This window comes from Rana temporaria, chromosome 5 (assembly GCF_905171775.1).
Source record: "Rana temporaria chromosome 5, aRanTem1.1, whole genome shotgun sequence".
Classification (NCBI taxonomy): domain Eukaryota; kingdom Metazoa; phylum Chordata; class Amphibia; order Anura; family Ranidae; genus Rana; species Rana temporaria.
The window spans coordinates 115,875,040-115,892,714 of record NC_053493.1 but is presented as its reverse complement, the minus strand read 5'-3'; the positions used below and the strand labels follow the sequence as shown (position 1 = coordinate 115,892,714).

The following is a 17,675-nucleotide window of genomic DNA, read 5'->3' as shown; positions in this document are numbered from 1 at the left end:
TTGGACACAAGAGGTGGGATTTATGATTTCTCCAATCGCTGATTGTGCTCCTCCAGGCATTCCTGGTCAGGTCAAGTACAGTCATTGAGTAAAGCGGTGATGTGGTGGCCTTTTTTGGGGGCATCAGATTGGCCCGGGGGTAGCTGTGTCAATTTCATTCCGGAACACTGTATTGTCCTGGAATGAAGGTGCCCGGGACAGACCTGCAAAATGCCAATCCGGGACACGTGGTCACCCTAGTCTGCATCCATTTTAACTGTGGGCAGCTGAAGCTGCTGCCTGTTCACTTCCTGGATTTACACAGACACACAGGGGTACACCTCCAGCTCTGCAGCTCTAATTGGCCCTCTTATGACTCATCCCCCTCCCCTTCCTGGCAAACTGCCATGAGTGTTAGCGAGAGAGAGGGATCTATGCATGATGTCATAGGCCTAGGCTAATGACCAGACAAGAAACAGGAAGTGGGCTGTATAAGGCTTTTACTGGCAGAAAAAAAAATGTTTTGCTATCCAACGTTAAAACAACAAGGGCAGAAGATTTAATAGATGGAAAGTTGAAAAAATGACTAAAGGTCCACTTTAAGGCTGGTTTACACCAGATGCAGCCCAGTGTGAATTTGCATCAAAAACACATACACCATGTTTTCCATGTATTCCAATGCCCTTAGTTCACACCACTGCATTAAGTTCCAGTGCGGTTAACAGAACTACAACATGTTGCATGTTTTTTTGTATTGAACACAGCAAAACACATGTAAACACATCGGAAGGCACGTAAAGGCACCAGAATGCACATTGCACTGGAACACATTTAAAATGTCAAAAACGCATGTAAACGCCTGTGTAAAAGTGCATCCTGAATGCAGAAATTGTGTTGTGATCAAGCCTTTAAAGCAGAACTAAAGACAGGCTTTCACTTCTGTGGCATGTACACAGAGCTGTGCATGTGCAGGGTCAGTTTTTTCATTCAGCCAGTGGGTTAAACAAAAAATAAACTCATCGAGCCAGATTCAGAAAGATCAGCAGGTCTTTCTGCTGGCGTAACGTATCCCAGATACGTTACGCCGCTGTAACGTATCCCAGATACGTTACGCCGCTGTAACTTTGGGCGCAAGTTCTGTATTCAGAAAGAACTTGCGCCCTTATTTACAGCGGCGTAACGTATGTGTTGCGGCGTTAGGCCGCGTAATTCAAATGGGGATGTTGGGGGCGTGTTTTATTTAAATTTGACTTGACCCCGCGGTTTTTACGTTTTTTTTGAACGGCGCATGCGCCGTCCGTAAAAAATCCCAGTGTGCATTGCTCCAAATTACGTCGCAAGGACGTATTGGATTTGACGTGAACGTAAATGACGTACAGCCGTATTCGCAAACGACTTACGCAAACGACGTAAGAAATTCAAAATTCGACGCGGGAACGACGGCCATACTTAACATTGAGTACGCCTCATAATAGCAGGGATAACTATACGCCGGGAAAAGCCGAACGCAAACGACGTAAACAAAATGCGCCGTAACTAGCTAATTTGCATACTCGATGCGGAATTCTACGGAAACGCCACCTAGCGGCCGGCGGAAAAAATGCATCTACGATCCGACGGCGTACTAAGACGTACGCCTGTCGGATCGATCCCAGATGCAGTCGTATCTTGTTTTGTAGATACAAAACAAAGATACGACGCAGGAAATTTTAAATTACGCGGCGTATCAATAGATACGCCGGCGTAATTCTTTTGTGAATCTGGCCCATCATGTCCCCCCCCCTTTTATCCACACATTCCATGTAGATGTGGGATCCTCCCCACTGTGCTACTGTATTCTGACAGCGGGATTCCCCTGCTGTCAGGATACACTAATCAGCATTGCAGCCGGTTGGACATTTTATCCCTAATGTGTTAAGTCTCAACAATATCAACTAGGGGCCAGATTCAGAGAGAACTTACGCCGACGTATCTGTTGATACGCTGCGTAAGTTCTAGGATGCGCCGTCGTACCTATGCGCCGTATTCTTGAAACCAGATACGCCTGAATTCTGGCTCCATCTGACCGACGTAAGTCTCCTACGCCGTCGTATCTTGGGTGCATATTTACTCTGGCCGCTAGGGGTGCTTCCGTTGATTTACGCGTTGAATATGTAAATGACCTAGATACGCCGATTCACGAACGCACTTGCACCCGTCACAGTAAGCTACGCCGTTTACGTAAGGCGTACGTCCGGCGTAAGTTTACCCCTCATAAAGCAGGGGTAAGTCATGTTATGGTATGATCGTCGGAACAGCCGTCGGGTTTTACGTCGTTTACGTAAGTCGTACGTGAATGGGGCTGGGCGTAAGTTATGTTCACGTTGTACGCATTGAGCCGTCGTATCTTAGGGAGTATATGCGACGTGATTCTGAGCATGCGCGCGCATGCGCCGTTCGATCGCCATTTATTTACATGGGGTCACGATTAATTTCAATACATCACGCCCACTACCTGCCTACTTTGAATTAGGCGGGCTTACGCCGGCCCATTTACGTTACGCCGGCGCAAATATGGGAGCGAGTGCTTTGTGAATACTCAGCTTGCCTCTCAATGTTACGTCGGTGTAGCGCATATGAGATGCGCTACACCGGCACAAAAATACGCCGCTGTCTCTGAATCCGGGCCTAGATGATCATACCCTGTACGGAAGGCACAGGAATCACTTATATGACAATGAAAAGTGTCCCAACTGACACAAAGGACATTTCAGGTGTAAAAAGCCGACACCACCAACAATGGCGGACCACACACTGTGAATACAGAACTGTCGATCACTAGGGTAATTATACCTGAGACCATATCACTTAACAGATAAGAAAGTGCCCTAGGAGGGGGGAGACAATAGAAGGAAGAAGGGAAAAAATGGGTCTGGGGGGGAAATCCTAATGTCAAGGTCAGATTTTTAACATTCTGAAAGTCCAGAAAAGAGTATCCCTCACAGAGTTCATAGCAACGCTTGGTATTCTGTAGATAATGGGGATTTACTAAAACTGGAGAGTGCAAAATCTGGTGCAACTCTGCATAGAAACCAATCAGCTTCCAGGTTATATTGTCAAAGCCTAATTGAACAAGCTAAAGTTAGAAGCTGATTGACTATCATGCACAGCTACACCAGATTCTGGGTGCTCCAGTTTTAGTAAACCTACCCCAATGTGTAGTCTATACAGTAAAACAAAGTTTTACGGAATTCTTCCTCTCTATTATTTGAGGAGGCGATATGACATCTATCATATTGATATCATCTGTTTTGTGAAGCCAACAACTAATAGGTGGTGGGGCTGTTTGTTTGATCTTTATTTTTTTAACTACCTTCCTGCACTATAAAATAAACACATTCATGGCTGTCTGATCCAATGTTTTATTGTTTGACTACATGCAATTGTTTCTAAAATGTATGTGATTTTGTATGTTTAAGGCTGCTTTCACATTGGGCAGCGGAGGTGCGGTGACAGTATAGCCGCGCTATTTTTAGTGCCGCTATACCGTCGTATTTACCGCAATATTCGGGCGCTAGCGGTGAGGTTTTAACCCCCGCTAGCGGCCGAAAAAGGGTTAATACCGCCCGCAATGCGCCTCTGCAGAGGCGCATTGCGGGCGGTATTACCGCGGTTTCCCATTGATTTCAATGGGAAGGCGCGGTATAGGAGCGGTAAACACCCCGCTCCTATACCGTTCCAAAGATGCGGCTAGCAGGACTTTTGGAGCGGTCCTGCTACCGCACCACTTCAGTGTGAAAGCCTTCAGTCTTTCACATTGAAGCCTGCAGGGCAAGATTTATTCATGCGGTATAGCAGCGCTATTTTTAGCGCTGTACCGCATGAATAACGCCTCAATGTGAAAGGGGCCTTATAGTTGGAAGCCCCTCATTCTTCTCATACTCATCTTTTGTGGCCATTGGCATTATTGCCATAAGTGACATGGTGATTATATCATCAGGAATCAGATTGATTGTTTCCCGATAGCTAGTCTGCCTGGTTAACTGGCGGTGACAGCTCAGGCACAGAATGAGCAGCACACAGAAATATGTGCCACTCATTCTGTAGCAGAGTGCCCATTTAATCATCAAGCACAGATGCAGTCACTTCAATGCTGTATCCTGGCCTAGGCCAACAAGGCCCAGGCCTAGGGCAGCACTTTGCAGGGCGGCATCACAGAAAGAGTTGTTAGTGTAGTGCCAGTCTTATGGGGCGGAAAGGGCTGAGAGGCAAATTAGTCTAGCGTCCCCATAAATAGGCAGTACTGCATCCGTTATGCGGACCGCTGACATTCCACAACTGTGGGAGGGGGGGGCGCTTCTTATAATTTTGACTGACCTATCATCCTGGACCACAAACCTTCCTCACTGTGCTATCTTATTTCTGCTGCACCGCTGGCATGGTTATATCATCTTAGTCCTCTCCATAAAATTATCAGAAATTTGTGCTTAAAGTAGAACAACACTTTTTTTTTTCATTTTGGGTAGAGTAAGCGAGGGTTATAGCCCCTGTCAATTAATTTTTTACCATCCCTGTCCCATTGCCGAGATTTCCCTTCACTTCCTGCCCCATAGCCAAACAGGAAGTGAGAGGAAATCTATGCAAATTAAGGGAATCCAATGCCCCCCCCCCCCAGGCCCTCAGGACTAGTGTCCTCATTGGGAAATTTCAGGGTGGGTCTTAAACAGCAAGGGGAGGGGTCTTAACAGAAAGGGGTGTGTATTTTTTTAATTATGGGGTGCACGAGTTTAGTCAGGCCTAGGGCAGCACAAAACCTAAATACACTACTGAGTCACTTGCCCCTTCAACTCAATTTCCTACAACACCCTGGTTTCCTGGACCAATTAAGATGTTTGACCACTTCTCTCTCTCAGCAGCTTGGAGAAGCAACACCTGATGAGGCAGAGGTATCTGAGCAAGTGATCTGTAGCCAGGTTATAGGCCCTCCACTGTCAAAATAAGCATGCAGGAAGCTGGACAAGAGCCTAATAGCTTGCATCTTCTCTGGAAAACCCAGATACTGTTGGGAGCACCTCTCTGATTGCTACCAGACTACTCCAGTCCCAGTGGGGTAACCCCTTCATTCTTGGATCCCTCTAGCTGTTTACCTGTATTACCAAAGCTACCCTGGATTTCATTGTGTGGAGCTTGGTGAGGTGTCTGCACTAACCTTCACTCTGAATAATGCTCCCAAGAATGCTCCAGGAAAGACGAGAGCCCTTTTACATGAGATGTCAAAACCATAGACAGGTTTACTCCTCCTACTGTCACTTTTTGCTCTATTTATTAGTGTAGCGCCGGGCTCCCAATGACAAGGGCGCTACTATAAATTTAGGGGGTGTCTAAGCCATAGTTGGGCTCAGACTCTGTTAATTCTGTGTAAATGCGCATCTGTTCTGGCTGTGGTTGTGCTCGGTAGAAGTTTTCCCTTGTTGCCTGTAGGTGGCCTTACCACTTCAGGCCCATGTTGGAACTCGGGCAAACAATAGTGTGTTGAGTGACCCTTCTCGGCGGCAGCCCAGTGGGAGTGGTGCCCCGCTGCTGTTCATGCTGGGAGGGGATACTTAAGGGGCAGACACCGTTTTTCAGGGTCTTTCGCCTCGTGGCCCTCCTGGCGCGAGGTGAGTGTGTGTGAGTCCAGCCCCGGGACCACGTTGGTCCGAGGCTGCACTCCTATCAAGTAGGCCCAGCTATGCTGGCTGGGGAGTGTGGTTCTACAAAGGATCCTAAGCTGTCCATCCAAGTGGGGGAAGTTTCTTAGCAAAGGAAACCGGGGGAGGACCTGCCCTGGAGGAGACAAACAAGGCAAGCTGATGTCTCGGGATAGGCCTGGTGACCTCGTTAAGGGAAGGAATCCACTATGCAAATTGTCTTACAGTCTGCCAGATTGGCTTAAAGGCTCTTTTGCTGTAAGGCAGGAAGTTTGGGACTGAAATCCTGTGGCAGAGGATTCCCTGGCTATCCATCCTGTGCTCTCAGACAGTCTGTGGCAGAGACTGTTTCTATACTGTCCGTGCATACTCTCTACTTCCTTCACAAGTTTTATGCAGCAAAAATAAAATCTACAGTTGAAGGCTTTACATCTTGTGTGGACATTGCAATTTCTATAAACTTTCTCCCCTGGAAACGAACTTAGAGTTAACGTGCAAAAACCCAAAATCTAAACCAGCAGCTCCTACGGGGGTAGTGCTACATGTGGGGGCTCGTCCAGGATTATTTGCCGTTGCCTCTGACAACCGGATTAATGTGTTTCACTTTATTGAAAGTCTGCAATCAAGGAAGTGTTGGACTGTGCTTTAAAAGAGAGAGAAAGGGGTTAACGGTACAGATTGCTTTTCCATCTGCGTGGGCCATGGGCGGAGCCAGAAAAGAGAAAAACCTGCGAGCTACATGCCAAAAGAGCAGAAAGGGGAGGAGTTCCCGCCAATTTCGTGAAACGCGTGTGTGTGTTTGGCGACAAGACCAGAAGTTGCTAGATCGGGAGAGGAGATCGAGCAGCATGTCGTCTTTTTCTTGGACACCAGCCCTGTCGGGGCCCAGGATGTTATCCATGCCAAATGCTGTGAGTGCCGCATCATCCGGAGCCCCGCTTACAGATACGGGGATCCGAATAAAGCCCCGGGGACGCTTCACTCTTTACACAAGCCGGGATGTGGAGGCCCTGGGCATGCTGTGCCCTGGATGCGAGGGACCGATTGTGCATTTGCACCCATTTGGACGATGCCTGTCCTGTGGGAAATACCAGTTTGAGGTGGAACAGCCCACCGTGCCCCCCCCCGAGCCTATCGGATAGACTGTATGACAGACACTGTAACTCCAGAGGAGGCTGCCTTCGCCCCTGCGGTTTAGCCTGCGCGTACTGCATCTGCTGCACCAAGTGAGTCCGGAGCAAGTGTTGTTGCCAATACGGAGCCTCCAGCGGACATTACAGTGGATACTACCGTCGCAAACGGAAGCTACCGTGAAACGTCAAGGCCTCCTGCGGCCGCAGTAGAGGCCTACCTCAGCACCTGCTGGAACCGGACCTCCTGAGCGGTGATGTATCCAGGAAGTTCACACCAGGAACCGGTAAGGAGGCTGGGGAGAAAGTTTCTGAGACTGTCCGTGCTTATCTACCTGCGGAAGAGTGGGAGGATTCGGAGTTGGATTCCTTATCCGACACCGGGGATAAGGATTTGTTTAAAACAATGTCTCAGGAGCTGAGATGGAGCAATAGAAAATGCATCACTCCGAGACATAGTCTTTTGGAGGAGTCATCTATGACCTCCGGGGCACTATACCTCGGGTGGAAACCCCGGGTGCAGAAAAAGAAATTTTGCTCAATGAGGGAACCCTGTCTCAACCTGTGCAGGCCCTGATTTGGAAATCACCAGATGCCTACATCTTACCCAGGACGGGAAGTTCCCAGACATTGCCTAACCTTGCCTGCTTGCAGCGAGTACTGATTAAGATGGTGGCCACTGAGTACAGCCTTGAATACCTATATGTACCCAAAGAGATAATGTCGGAGATCGAGGCCAGCCTAGAAAAGTGGTACAAAGAGGCCATCTTGGACTACTTGAAGGTACCTAAGCCTTTCAGGAACTTGGACTATTCTTGTTTATGGCCGAACGGTTTAAAGGGTGCTGGCTACACTGGAGCTATGGCCGGCATATTCACGTCGACCGGGTGTTTCTGTGCAGGCCAGGAAAGGACGACGTGCTTTACTTTATTACCACCTTGGACAAACAGGGAAACACCCTGACCTTGCCGGATCCCAGGTTCTACCTATAACTTTCAGTAAGCAGAAGAACTCTGTGTGTTTTTTCCTCTTCACTTCTGCTTATCTCTCAAAACAAGAGAAAGGATACTCTGGCTATGGAGGAGTTTGTTTTTTTGTTTCCTCCCTATGCCATGCTGCTGGACTTTGGGAAATAAGATAGATAGAGTAGGGTGCTGAGAACGTTGGGTTCAAGATGTGTTTTATTCTTCTTATTCCAGCCCCTGCTTAAAGGACTTTTTGTGCCTCTGACACTAGGTGGCAGTGGTCGTCAGAAAAAAAAAAAAAGAGAGACTCTTTAAAATTAAATAAGTGATCTTAGAGAAGGAAAGTTTCATCTCTCCAGAGATGCAGCTTTGCTTCCATGTAAATATTTTTGAAAAGTATATTTTTCTATGCATTTTGTGTTCTCTTTTAGGTATCGGATCTGCTGTCAAGACCATCGGAGAATGGGGTGGGATTAGACAGTTAGAGAAGGGTGGTAGATTGTCATGTGTAATAGGTAATGTGATGATGTCTTTTTGAGAATGTATGCCATAGTTGGGCTCAGACTCTGTTAATTCTGTGTACATTTGCCTCTGTTCTGGCTGTGGTTGTGCTCGGTAGAAACAAATGTAATATTGTTTAAAAATGTATAATAATAAAATAATTAAAATATAATTGACCCCAAATCATTATAGCTTCCATTTATAATTAGATTTATTTAAGGAACTAGCATTTTCAGATTCTTTACACATATATTTCTCCCATGACAGGCGTACTTTAAATATAGACCTTACATTTTCTCAATTGTTTTAAAATAATGTCTGAATTTACCGTTCTAACAGCTTGACTCTGTCGGAGGTCAGGCTTTGATAACTTATAATATACAATGCAATTAATGTCACTTCATTACATCTTTTGTTTCCAAGTCAACCCCCTACGATGTTATTTGACTTTATCTGCAAAGTGCTGCGCAAACTGGTGTCGCTATATAAATCCTGTATAATAATTATAATAATAATTTGAGTTATGTTACGTATTTCAATGATGTATCAAAAAAAAAAAAATTGCAATGAGTCACGTAAGCAGTTAATATAATACAGCAAAAATGGAACATGTTTTTAAAACACTCTGCTTAAACGTCTAGTTCATTTGTCAGTCTGTAATAACTGGTATCGTAAAAGTAGCCAATTTTCTGCAGGATTAGTTCCTGCTAATGACTTAGTAATAGTATGCTATTAGCCTGTGACTGCATAAATCTAAACACAAGGAGAGGTGGGTATTAGCTAGATAATGTAAGTATTTATTTGTGCTCAGCTGCAGTAAGATAACTCACAAATCAGTAGTAAACGTCTTTAACTACTGATGTACAAGTCAACAGCTTGTTCATCATGGGCCAGATCCACAAAAACCTGACGTAACTTAAAAAATCCAATTTAAGTTACACTGCCTTAAAGTTTCTACCTAAGTGCCTGATCCACAAAGCACTTATCTAGAAATTTCAGGCTGTGTAACTAAAATTCCGCCGGCGCAAGGCGTTCCTATTCAAATGGGGCGAGTCCCATTTAAATGAGGCGCGCTCCCGCGCCGGCCGTACTGCGCATGCGTGCCGGCCGTACTGCGCATGCGCGAAGTTACGTTACGCCGAGTTTTGAGGATCGCGACGGCTTAAAGTTGCGTCGGGGATAAAAAAAATGACAGCGGCATGCATTCCTGAGGGAGAACTCCATGCCCATTTTCAAAGAAAAAAACGGCATGGGTTCCCCCCCCAGGAGCATACCAGGCCCTTAGGTCTGGCATGGGTTGTAAGGAGACCCCCCCACGCCGAAAAATTGACGTAGGGGGTCCCCCTACAATCCATACCAGACCCGTATCCAAAGCACGCTACCCGGCCGGCCAGGAAGGGAGTGGGGACGAGCGAGCGCCCCCCCCCCTCCTGAGCCGTGCCAGGCCGCGTGCCCTCAACATGGGGGGGTTGGGTGCTCTGGGGCAGGGGGGCGCACTGCGGGCCCCCCCACCCCAGAGCACCCTGTCCCCATGTTGATGAGGACAGGACCTCTTCCCGACAACCCTTGCCATTGGTTGTCGGGGTCTGCGGGCGGAGGCTTATCGGAATCTGGGAGTCCCCTTTAATAAGGGGGCCCCCAGATACTGGCCCCCCACCCTAAGTGAATGGATATGGGGTACATCGTACCCCTATCCATTCACCTGGAGGCAAAAAGTAAAAGTTAATAAACACACAACACAAGGCTTTTTAAAATATTTTATTATTCTGCTCCGGACGCCCCCCCTGTCTTCGTTATTAGCTCAATTACCAGGGGGGGGCTTCTTCTTCCGCTCTCCGGGGGTCTTCTCCGCTCTCCGGGGGTCTTCCGCTCTCCGGGGGGGCTTCTCCGGACTCCGGGGGGGCTTCTCCGGACTCCGGGGGGCTTCTTCCATCTTCTCCCCTCTTCCGCTCTTGACTCGGCGAACCCCGGTTCTTCTGCAGCTCTCCGGTGCCTTCTTCTTCAGCGCTGGCTGCCTGCTATGTTTGTGTGTTAGCTCGATTTCAAACAGGCAGCCGGCGCGGTCTTCTGTGGCGTCAGGGTCTTCTGGTCTTCTGTTCTTCCGATGTTGCCTCGTCGCCTGTTGTCGCTGTAATGATGGAAGCGCGCCTTGCATCCCATTTATATATGCATCACCGTCCCATCATGCTCCGGTAGGTACCCACGTGGTGGGTGCACGTGGGTAGGCACCCACCACGTGGGTACCTACCGGAGCATGATGGGACGGTGATGCCTATATAAATGTGATGCAAGGCGCGCTTCCATCATTACAGCGACAACAGGCGACGAGGCAACATCGGAAGAACAGAAGACCAGAAGACCCTGACGCCACAGAAGACCGCGCCGGCTGCCTGTTTGAAATCGAGCTAACACACAAACATAGCAGGCAGCCAGCGCTGAAGAAGAAGGCACCGGAGAGCTGCAGAAGAACCGGGGTTCGCCGAGTCAAGAGCGGAAGAGGGGAGAAGATGGAAGAAGCCCCCCGGAGTCCGGAGAAGCCCCCCCGGAGTCCGGAGAAGCCCCCCCGGAGAGCGGAAGACCCCCGGAGAGCGGAGAAGACCCCCGGAGAGCGGAAGAAGAAGCCCCCCCTGGTAATTGAGCTAATAACGAAGACAGGGGGGGCGTCCGGAGCAGAATAATAAAATATTTTAAAAAGCCTTGTGTTGTGTGTTTATTAACTTTTACTTTTTGCCTCCAGGTGAATGGATAGGGGTACGATGTACCCCATATCCATTCACTTAGGGTGGGGGGCCGGTATCTGGGGGCCCCCTTATTAAAGGGGACTCCCAGATTCCGATAAGCCCCCGCCCGCATACCCCGACAACCAATGGCAAGGGTTGTCGGGAAGAGGTCCTGTCCTCATCAACATGGGGACAGGGTGCTCTGGGGTGGGGGGGCCCGCAGTGCGCCCCCCTGCCCCAGAGCACCCAACCCCCCCATGTTGAGGGCACGCGGCCTGGCACGGCTCAGGAGGGGGGGGCGCTCGCTCGTCCCCACTCCCTTCCTGGCTGGCCGGGTAGCGTGCTTTGGATACGGGTCTGGTATGGATTGTAGGGGACCCCCTACGTCAATTTTTCGGCGTAGGGGGGGTCCCCTTACAACCCATACCAGACCTAAGGGCCTGGTATGCTCCTGGGGGGGAACCCATGCCGGTTTTGTTTTTTACAAATTGACGTGGAGTTCTCCCTCGGGAAAGCATACCAAATGCCGTCGCTGCAATGGGCCTTTACAAGGTGTGACTAACTTTACACTTTGTAAAACGAGCCCTAATTTTACACTTGCAAAATAACACTTACGGCGCAAAAAGGAAGCTAGAAAGCTTTGTGGATCGCCTTAAGTGCTAATTTGCATACTAGCAACGGCATTTCGACTCGAAATGCCCCCAGCGGCGGATGCGGTACTGCATCCTAAAATTAGGCAGTGTAATTCAATTACACATGCCGGATCTTCTGTGTAACTTTGGAAAAAGCCTTTTGAGGATCGTTTCCAAAGTTACACACAGACTGAACAGCAGTTAAGTCGGAGTATCTCTTTTGAGGATAACCCCCCATATTCCTAACAATAAGGGCTAATTCACACCAGACGCTTCACTGTGTGTGGTGCGGTCTCACTGCAGTGGCGATGCATGGATCTCGGCACATCGCACTATTCCTTTTTATTTATTTATTTTTTAAACAAACCTGCAAACTTTATTGAAATGTTACCAAAACATTTCATTAAAGCGGGAGTTCACCCTCCAAAAAAGTTTTACCCTTAGTCTGATGCTCATTTTGTCTAGGGGAATCGGCTAGTTGTTTTAAAATCGACGCTGTACTTACCGTTGTAGAGAGCGATCTTCTCCGTCGCTTCCGGGTATGGGTCTTCGGGAGTGGGCGTTCCTTCTTGATTGACAGGCTTCCGACGGTCGCATCCATCGCGTCACGAGTAGCCAAAAGAAGCCGAACGTCGGCGCGGCTCTATACGGCGCCTGCGCACCGACGTTCGGCTACTTTCGGAAAATCGTGACGCGATGGATGCGACCCTCGGAAGCCTGTCGGAAGACTGTCAATCAAGAAGGAACGTCCATCCCCGAAGACCAAACCCGGAAGCGACAGAGAAGATCGCTCTCTACAACGGTAAGTACAGCGTTGATTTTAAAACAACTAGCCGATTCCCCTAGACAAAATGAGCATCAGACTAAGGGTAAAACTTTTTTGGAGGGGGAACTACCGCTTTAAGTTCAACTGGTCGCTGCACAGTGAGAATCAGTGCGCTCACAAAAAGGTTCTACACGCAGTAGTTTCCCCAACACATTCCCACTGCACCTAAAGGTCCTTGCATACAATAGAGGGCCTATTTGTTACATTGAGAAGAGAAGGAAATAAAGAAGAGTTGTTGCCCATGGTCACCAATGGGGTTTTTATACTTCCAGGGGAAATACAACTAGCATTCCGCTTGGTCCTTATTGGAAAAGCTCTGTGTAAGGCAGTCAATAAATTATGGTCCTGTCCGAGAATCCAGCTCTTTTGGGCAGAGGTCACGAACTTCCCCTTACCTCCCTATTTTGACGACACAAGCAGTTAAAATTGTAGTGGTTTCTATAGAATAGTTTATATAGGATTGTTATAATGTTTGTTATCTGAAACCAGGGTATGCTCAGAGGCTATATAATGTAACCCTTTTTTCACACGAAAACTCAATAAAAAGTATTTTCCCAAAAAATTATGCAATTTTCTTTCCTTCCACCGTGGGTGCAAGGAAAGAAAATTGCTCGACTGACTGTGTTGATGGGGGGAATCCCTTTCACAGCGCTATTATACTCTGCCAGCGGGGAGGCTTCCCTAGGCTATAGGCTATAGCCAGCAGCACTAATCATCGATAGAGTCAATCGATAGATCGACTTGTACACAACCAGGATGCCCATACATAAATCGAAATTCGTCCCTGCTGAACCGACAAATTTTGATCCATGTATGGCCAGCTTAAGACTCCCCTTCCTTTTCTCCTGTAATGACAAAAGGTCTCCTTTAATGACCATAATCTGTTTTCGACTGACTGGGGTGTCCTTGAATGCCTATAAAACTTTGCAGAGAACCCAGTAGACCACTGTCCAGCTACTAGACTAATATTTCCTTGACATGAGGTCTACATTTTTAGAGATGGCATTATTGGTTTATGTTCAATTCTGTTTAAATTGTAAATCCAGGTAAACATATTTTTACTTGTAGAGTGTGGAAGGGTCAGAACATCGGTTGGGTCTTTATTGCTTTTTGTCCCTTCCATGGAGATATCTAGATACTTCCTATTCCGTCTGATACTCATTACTAGGACTCTGAGCAGGCAGCAGACACCTGACAAAGATGCTAACCTGCCGGTGCCCAACCTGTGGCCTGAGGGATAAATATGCCCCCTTAGTACTTGTTGAGTGGCCTTTGGACCTCAGCAGTCGTTAATAGAAGTTGGAGCATTTTTTGTAAAGGGTTAGTAACAGTGGTCTCTGCTATCCTCATGTAACATATCCCCGGTCTCAATGTCTTCTGTTGTATGTCTCCAGTGTCTAACCAAACTCGTAGAATAAACAAGGGGGTAGATTCAGGTAGGGGTGTGCACTGATACGGCGGCGCAGCGTATCGTTTTTACGCTACGCCTCCGTAAATTACTGGAGCTACGCTCCATTCACGAAGCATTTGCGGCGGGGTTTCGTAAAAGGGGCCGGCGTAAGCGCGCGGAATTTAAATGATCCCGTAGGGGTCGTGGATCATTTAAATTAGGCGCGTTCCCGCGCCAAACGTACTGCGCATGCTCCGTCTGGAAAATTTTCCGACGTGCATTGAGGTAAATGACATCGCAAGGACGTCATTGGCTTCGACGTGAACGTAAATGGCGTATTTACGTAATTTTAATCATTACGTTATTTTATAATCAACTTTGTATTTTATTATTATATTTTTAACATATTCATTAAATTTATAATATTTTAATATATACTTCAATAAGGTTGTATTGCTCATATAAGTTACTATGACAATATCAAGATCAAGATGTCTCCACATTATTTTGCTTGCCAACACTTGGTTTTAATTGATCTATTTGCCTGCCATCTATATGTTTCCCACATGCAAGATGGCCGCGATAGATTCGATGGGCATTCCATCTTTAAAAATGGCCGCTATTAACTTCCGCCTATTGGCCTATATAAAGAGATTCCGTCTAGCCAATCCCCAGCCTCTGATGAAGTCACGTGACGTGACGCAACGCGTAAGGCCCTGTTTTAGACGTGACCGGAAGTGACGTGACGTTCCGTCCGCACATTCGATACATGCTGTTTTAATCGTTTGATTTTTAAGCTCATGTTGAGCATTTTTACTATTTGGACCAATAAACTATTGTTTGCCGAGAAGTATTTCACCATTTGGAGCCCCCTTTCTTTTCCTCTTCTTACATCTCGTTGATTGCCTGTGCACGCTCCGGGTACGGAGCCTCCATTTTGGTGTAGCCCCGGACCACATACAGTGAGGGTGGACGTTCTCCAGGCAAAAACACAGAGGATCGTATTAGCTCGTCCGAGCAGAGGGAAGTCCTTTAAGTCTCCATCTGAGTATCCACACGCTGTTTTTACACATCAGGAAGGTAAGCGCTCCGTGAGCCCAGCTGCCGGTGGGATCGTGTTTTAACACTTTTATTTGGATGCACAAGTTTATGGTTGATCACCTTGGGACATTCATTTTTCTTTCTTCATTTTTACAACACAGGACACTTTGATTTATTGTTTGTTCATCACTGTCACAGTGATTTGAGTGATTATGGTATCTTTATTTAGAACTTAATTCATTCACCTATTGGCTTATTCCCCTTTATTGGGGATCTTATCCATATATATTATTGTTTGTTTATTCACCATTCACCCATTTTTGCGCTCATCATTTAACCATATTCATTTTATATTTTTTGTCGTTAGTACATTGTAGATTTGAGCTGCACTTATTAATTTACTCACACCATTGTTTCTACAATTTTTTCCTCACGTTGAGAGTATTGGCCAGCGCTTTAGTTTCCCCCTTTTATACACGTAAATGGCGTATAGCGCCATTTACGAATGAGTTACGCAAACGACGCAAGTTTTGAAAATCGCGACGCGGGAACGACGTCCATACTTACCATTGGCTGCGCCTCCTAATAGCAGGAGCAGCCTTACGGCGAAAACGACGTACGCAAACGACGTAAAAAACGAGCGCCGGCCATGCGTACGTTTGTGAATCGGCGTTAGTATGCAATTTGCATACTCTACGCTGACAACTACGGGTGCGCCACCTAGCGGCCAGCGTCAGAATGCACCCTAAGATACGACGGCATAAGAGACTTATGCCAGTTGTATCTTAGGCTACAGTCGGCGTATCTAGCTTTCTGAATACAGAAAGTAGATACGCCGGCGCTACTTAGCAATTACGCTGCGTATCTATGGATACGCAGGCGTAATTGCTTGCTGAATCTACCCCACAGTCTCTAAACATCAGTTTCTCTCTGCTGTTTCTGACAGACCTCTCTAGCATTACACATACTGAGCATAACATGCAGCCCTTCGGTGATTTCAGGGGACACAGTTGACACCCCCTATACCTCGTAAGTTGACAACTACTACAAATTTTCCTTGCACTATTAGGACAAGGCATTCATGCTCATGGACTTGTGTTAAATTGAAATCCAAAGACTTCAGGCTGGGGGTGCTGTGTCCCAACTATATGTATTTTTTCTATTGTTTTATTGAGCTGTGTCAGGTTACTATTGTTCTAAGGTATGATGACATCTAGTAGTGGTTTTGAGCCACTACATTTGGTATCTCGCTCGGCCCCCTTCTGTTTAGTGCTAGTCAGTTCAGTTTAAGCTAAATCCTCCCTGTTTTTTCTGTGTTCCCTTAAAGTGGTATTAAAGTAAATTTTTTCACTTGTACCTACAGGTAAACTTATAATAAATCCTACCTGTAGCTACAATAAATATCTTCGAAATGTGCGCCATTTAGGAGATATTTACATCAGCTCCAGCCGATAAGGTCACCGCACAGTGCACTCTGCATTCTGGGCATGCTGAATGTGCCATAAATACAGAGAGTACCATGCCTCAATTGTAACTCCCATGTGCATGCATAGGAGTGATGTCATTTAAACGGCCAGAGAGTGTGGACCCAGAAGGAAGACCATGTGAAGATGAAAAAAACGGCAACGGTGACATCGTGCTACTGGAGGGCTATATTTCAAAGGTACAGTCAACAAAGTGCTAGTATGCTTACTGGCACAATATGGAATTAACCTGCAGAGGGCCACGCTCTTTTTTTATAGACTTTACTACTGCTTTAATTAGTGTTAGTTCTTCGCAGAGACAGGCCTTGGGAAAGTCAGTGGGATTGATTTACTAAAACTGGAGATTGTAAAATCTGGTGCAGCTGTGCATAGTAGCAGCCAGCTTCTAACTTCAGCTTGTTCAATTATATGAATATTTTGTATATTATATGAAATATGATATAATATATATTGTATATACTGTATTGTATTTAATATTATGTTTTCTTTTTTATTATTATTTTCCAGAAGTTCCAGCCTGTTTGTGATGTTAGTGGAAGTATGCAAAGTACAACAACTTCAAACTTTTGAACAGGAAATTATTTGACTCTAAAGAGATGCCAAACTACAAGGAATCTCAGGGAAGAACAGTCTCCCGGCCCATTTCAGCCACCCCAGACACTCTGATTGCAAATAGATATTTGACACTGCAGAGACTTGGCAAGGGAAGTTTTGGAACCGTTTATTTAGTATTAGACAAGAAGGCAAAGGAAGAAGACAAACAGTAAGTAGCTTTTACAAAGTTTTATTATTAAATTAGTTTTACTTTATTATACTCCAATTCCAAATGCCCAGTGAAATCAATCGGTGCGCTACCAATGCTATCCAAGATATAATGCAACGCTTCTAAAATTCAGGTTCACTCATCAAGGCTCACTTACTTTGGTTTAAAGTGGAACTCTAGGCAAACAGCCAAACATCCATTCGAAATAGAAATATGTTTGCAACCGTTTTGCTTTACAGACCTCTGCATTCTGCACAAGGAAAATCGCCCTTCAAACTTGTACACATTTACAATTTCATGGCTATGCTTTATTGCTTCCTCGATCACCATCCAGTCATGATTTATTGCACATTAATCAAATTGAAGATGTATAGGTGACATAGGAAGCTGAATTTTGAACCAGAAAAATGTGTGTCGCTTGCCTGTGGCAGAGGTGTATAAATTACAGGACTGGCTGTACAGGAATACCAATCCCTTGGCAGGTAAGACAGTAAATACACTGCGCAAAAAAATGACAGGAACACATTTTAATCAGTAGTAGTAGGATTATAGCATTGAATAAAACTCCTGGGATA

At 46.3% G+C, this 17,675-nt stretch overlaps 1 protein-coding gene across 1 annotated transcript in view; it reads left to right on the top strand.

Moving 5' to 3' along the window:
- The window catches only part of NEK11 (NIMA related kinase 11), a 340,812-nt gene that overhangs the window by 1,968 nt on the left and 321,169 nt on the right, over window positions 1-17,675 (top strand). Inside the window, exon 2 of the mRNA XM_040353041.1 lies at window positions 16,845-17,100. Coding sequence (XP_040208975.1) covers window positions 16,934-17,100 — 167 coding nt within the window. The 5' untranslated portion in view covers window positions 16,845-16,933. The remainder of the gene's footprint in view (window positions 1-16,844; window positions 17,101-17,675) is intronic.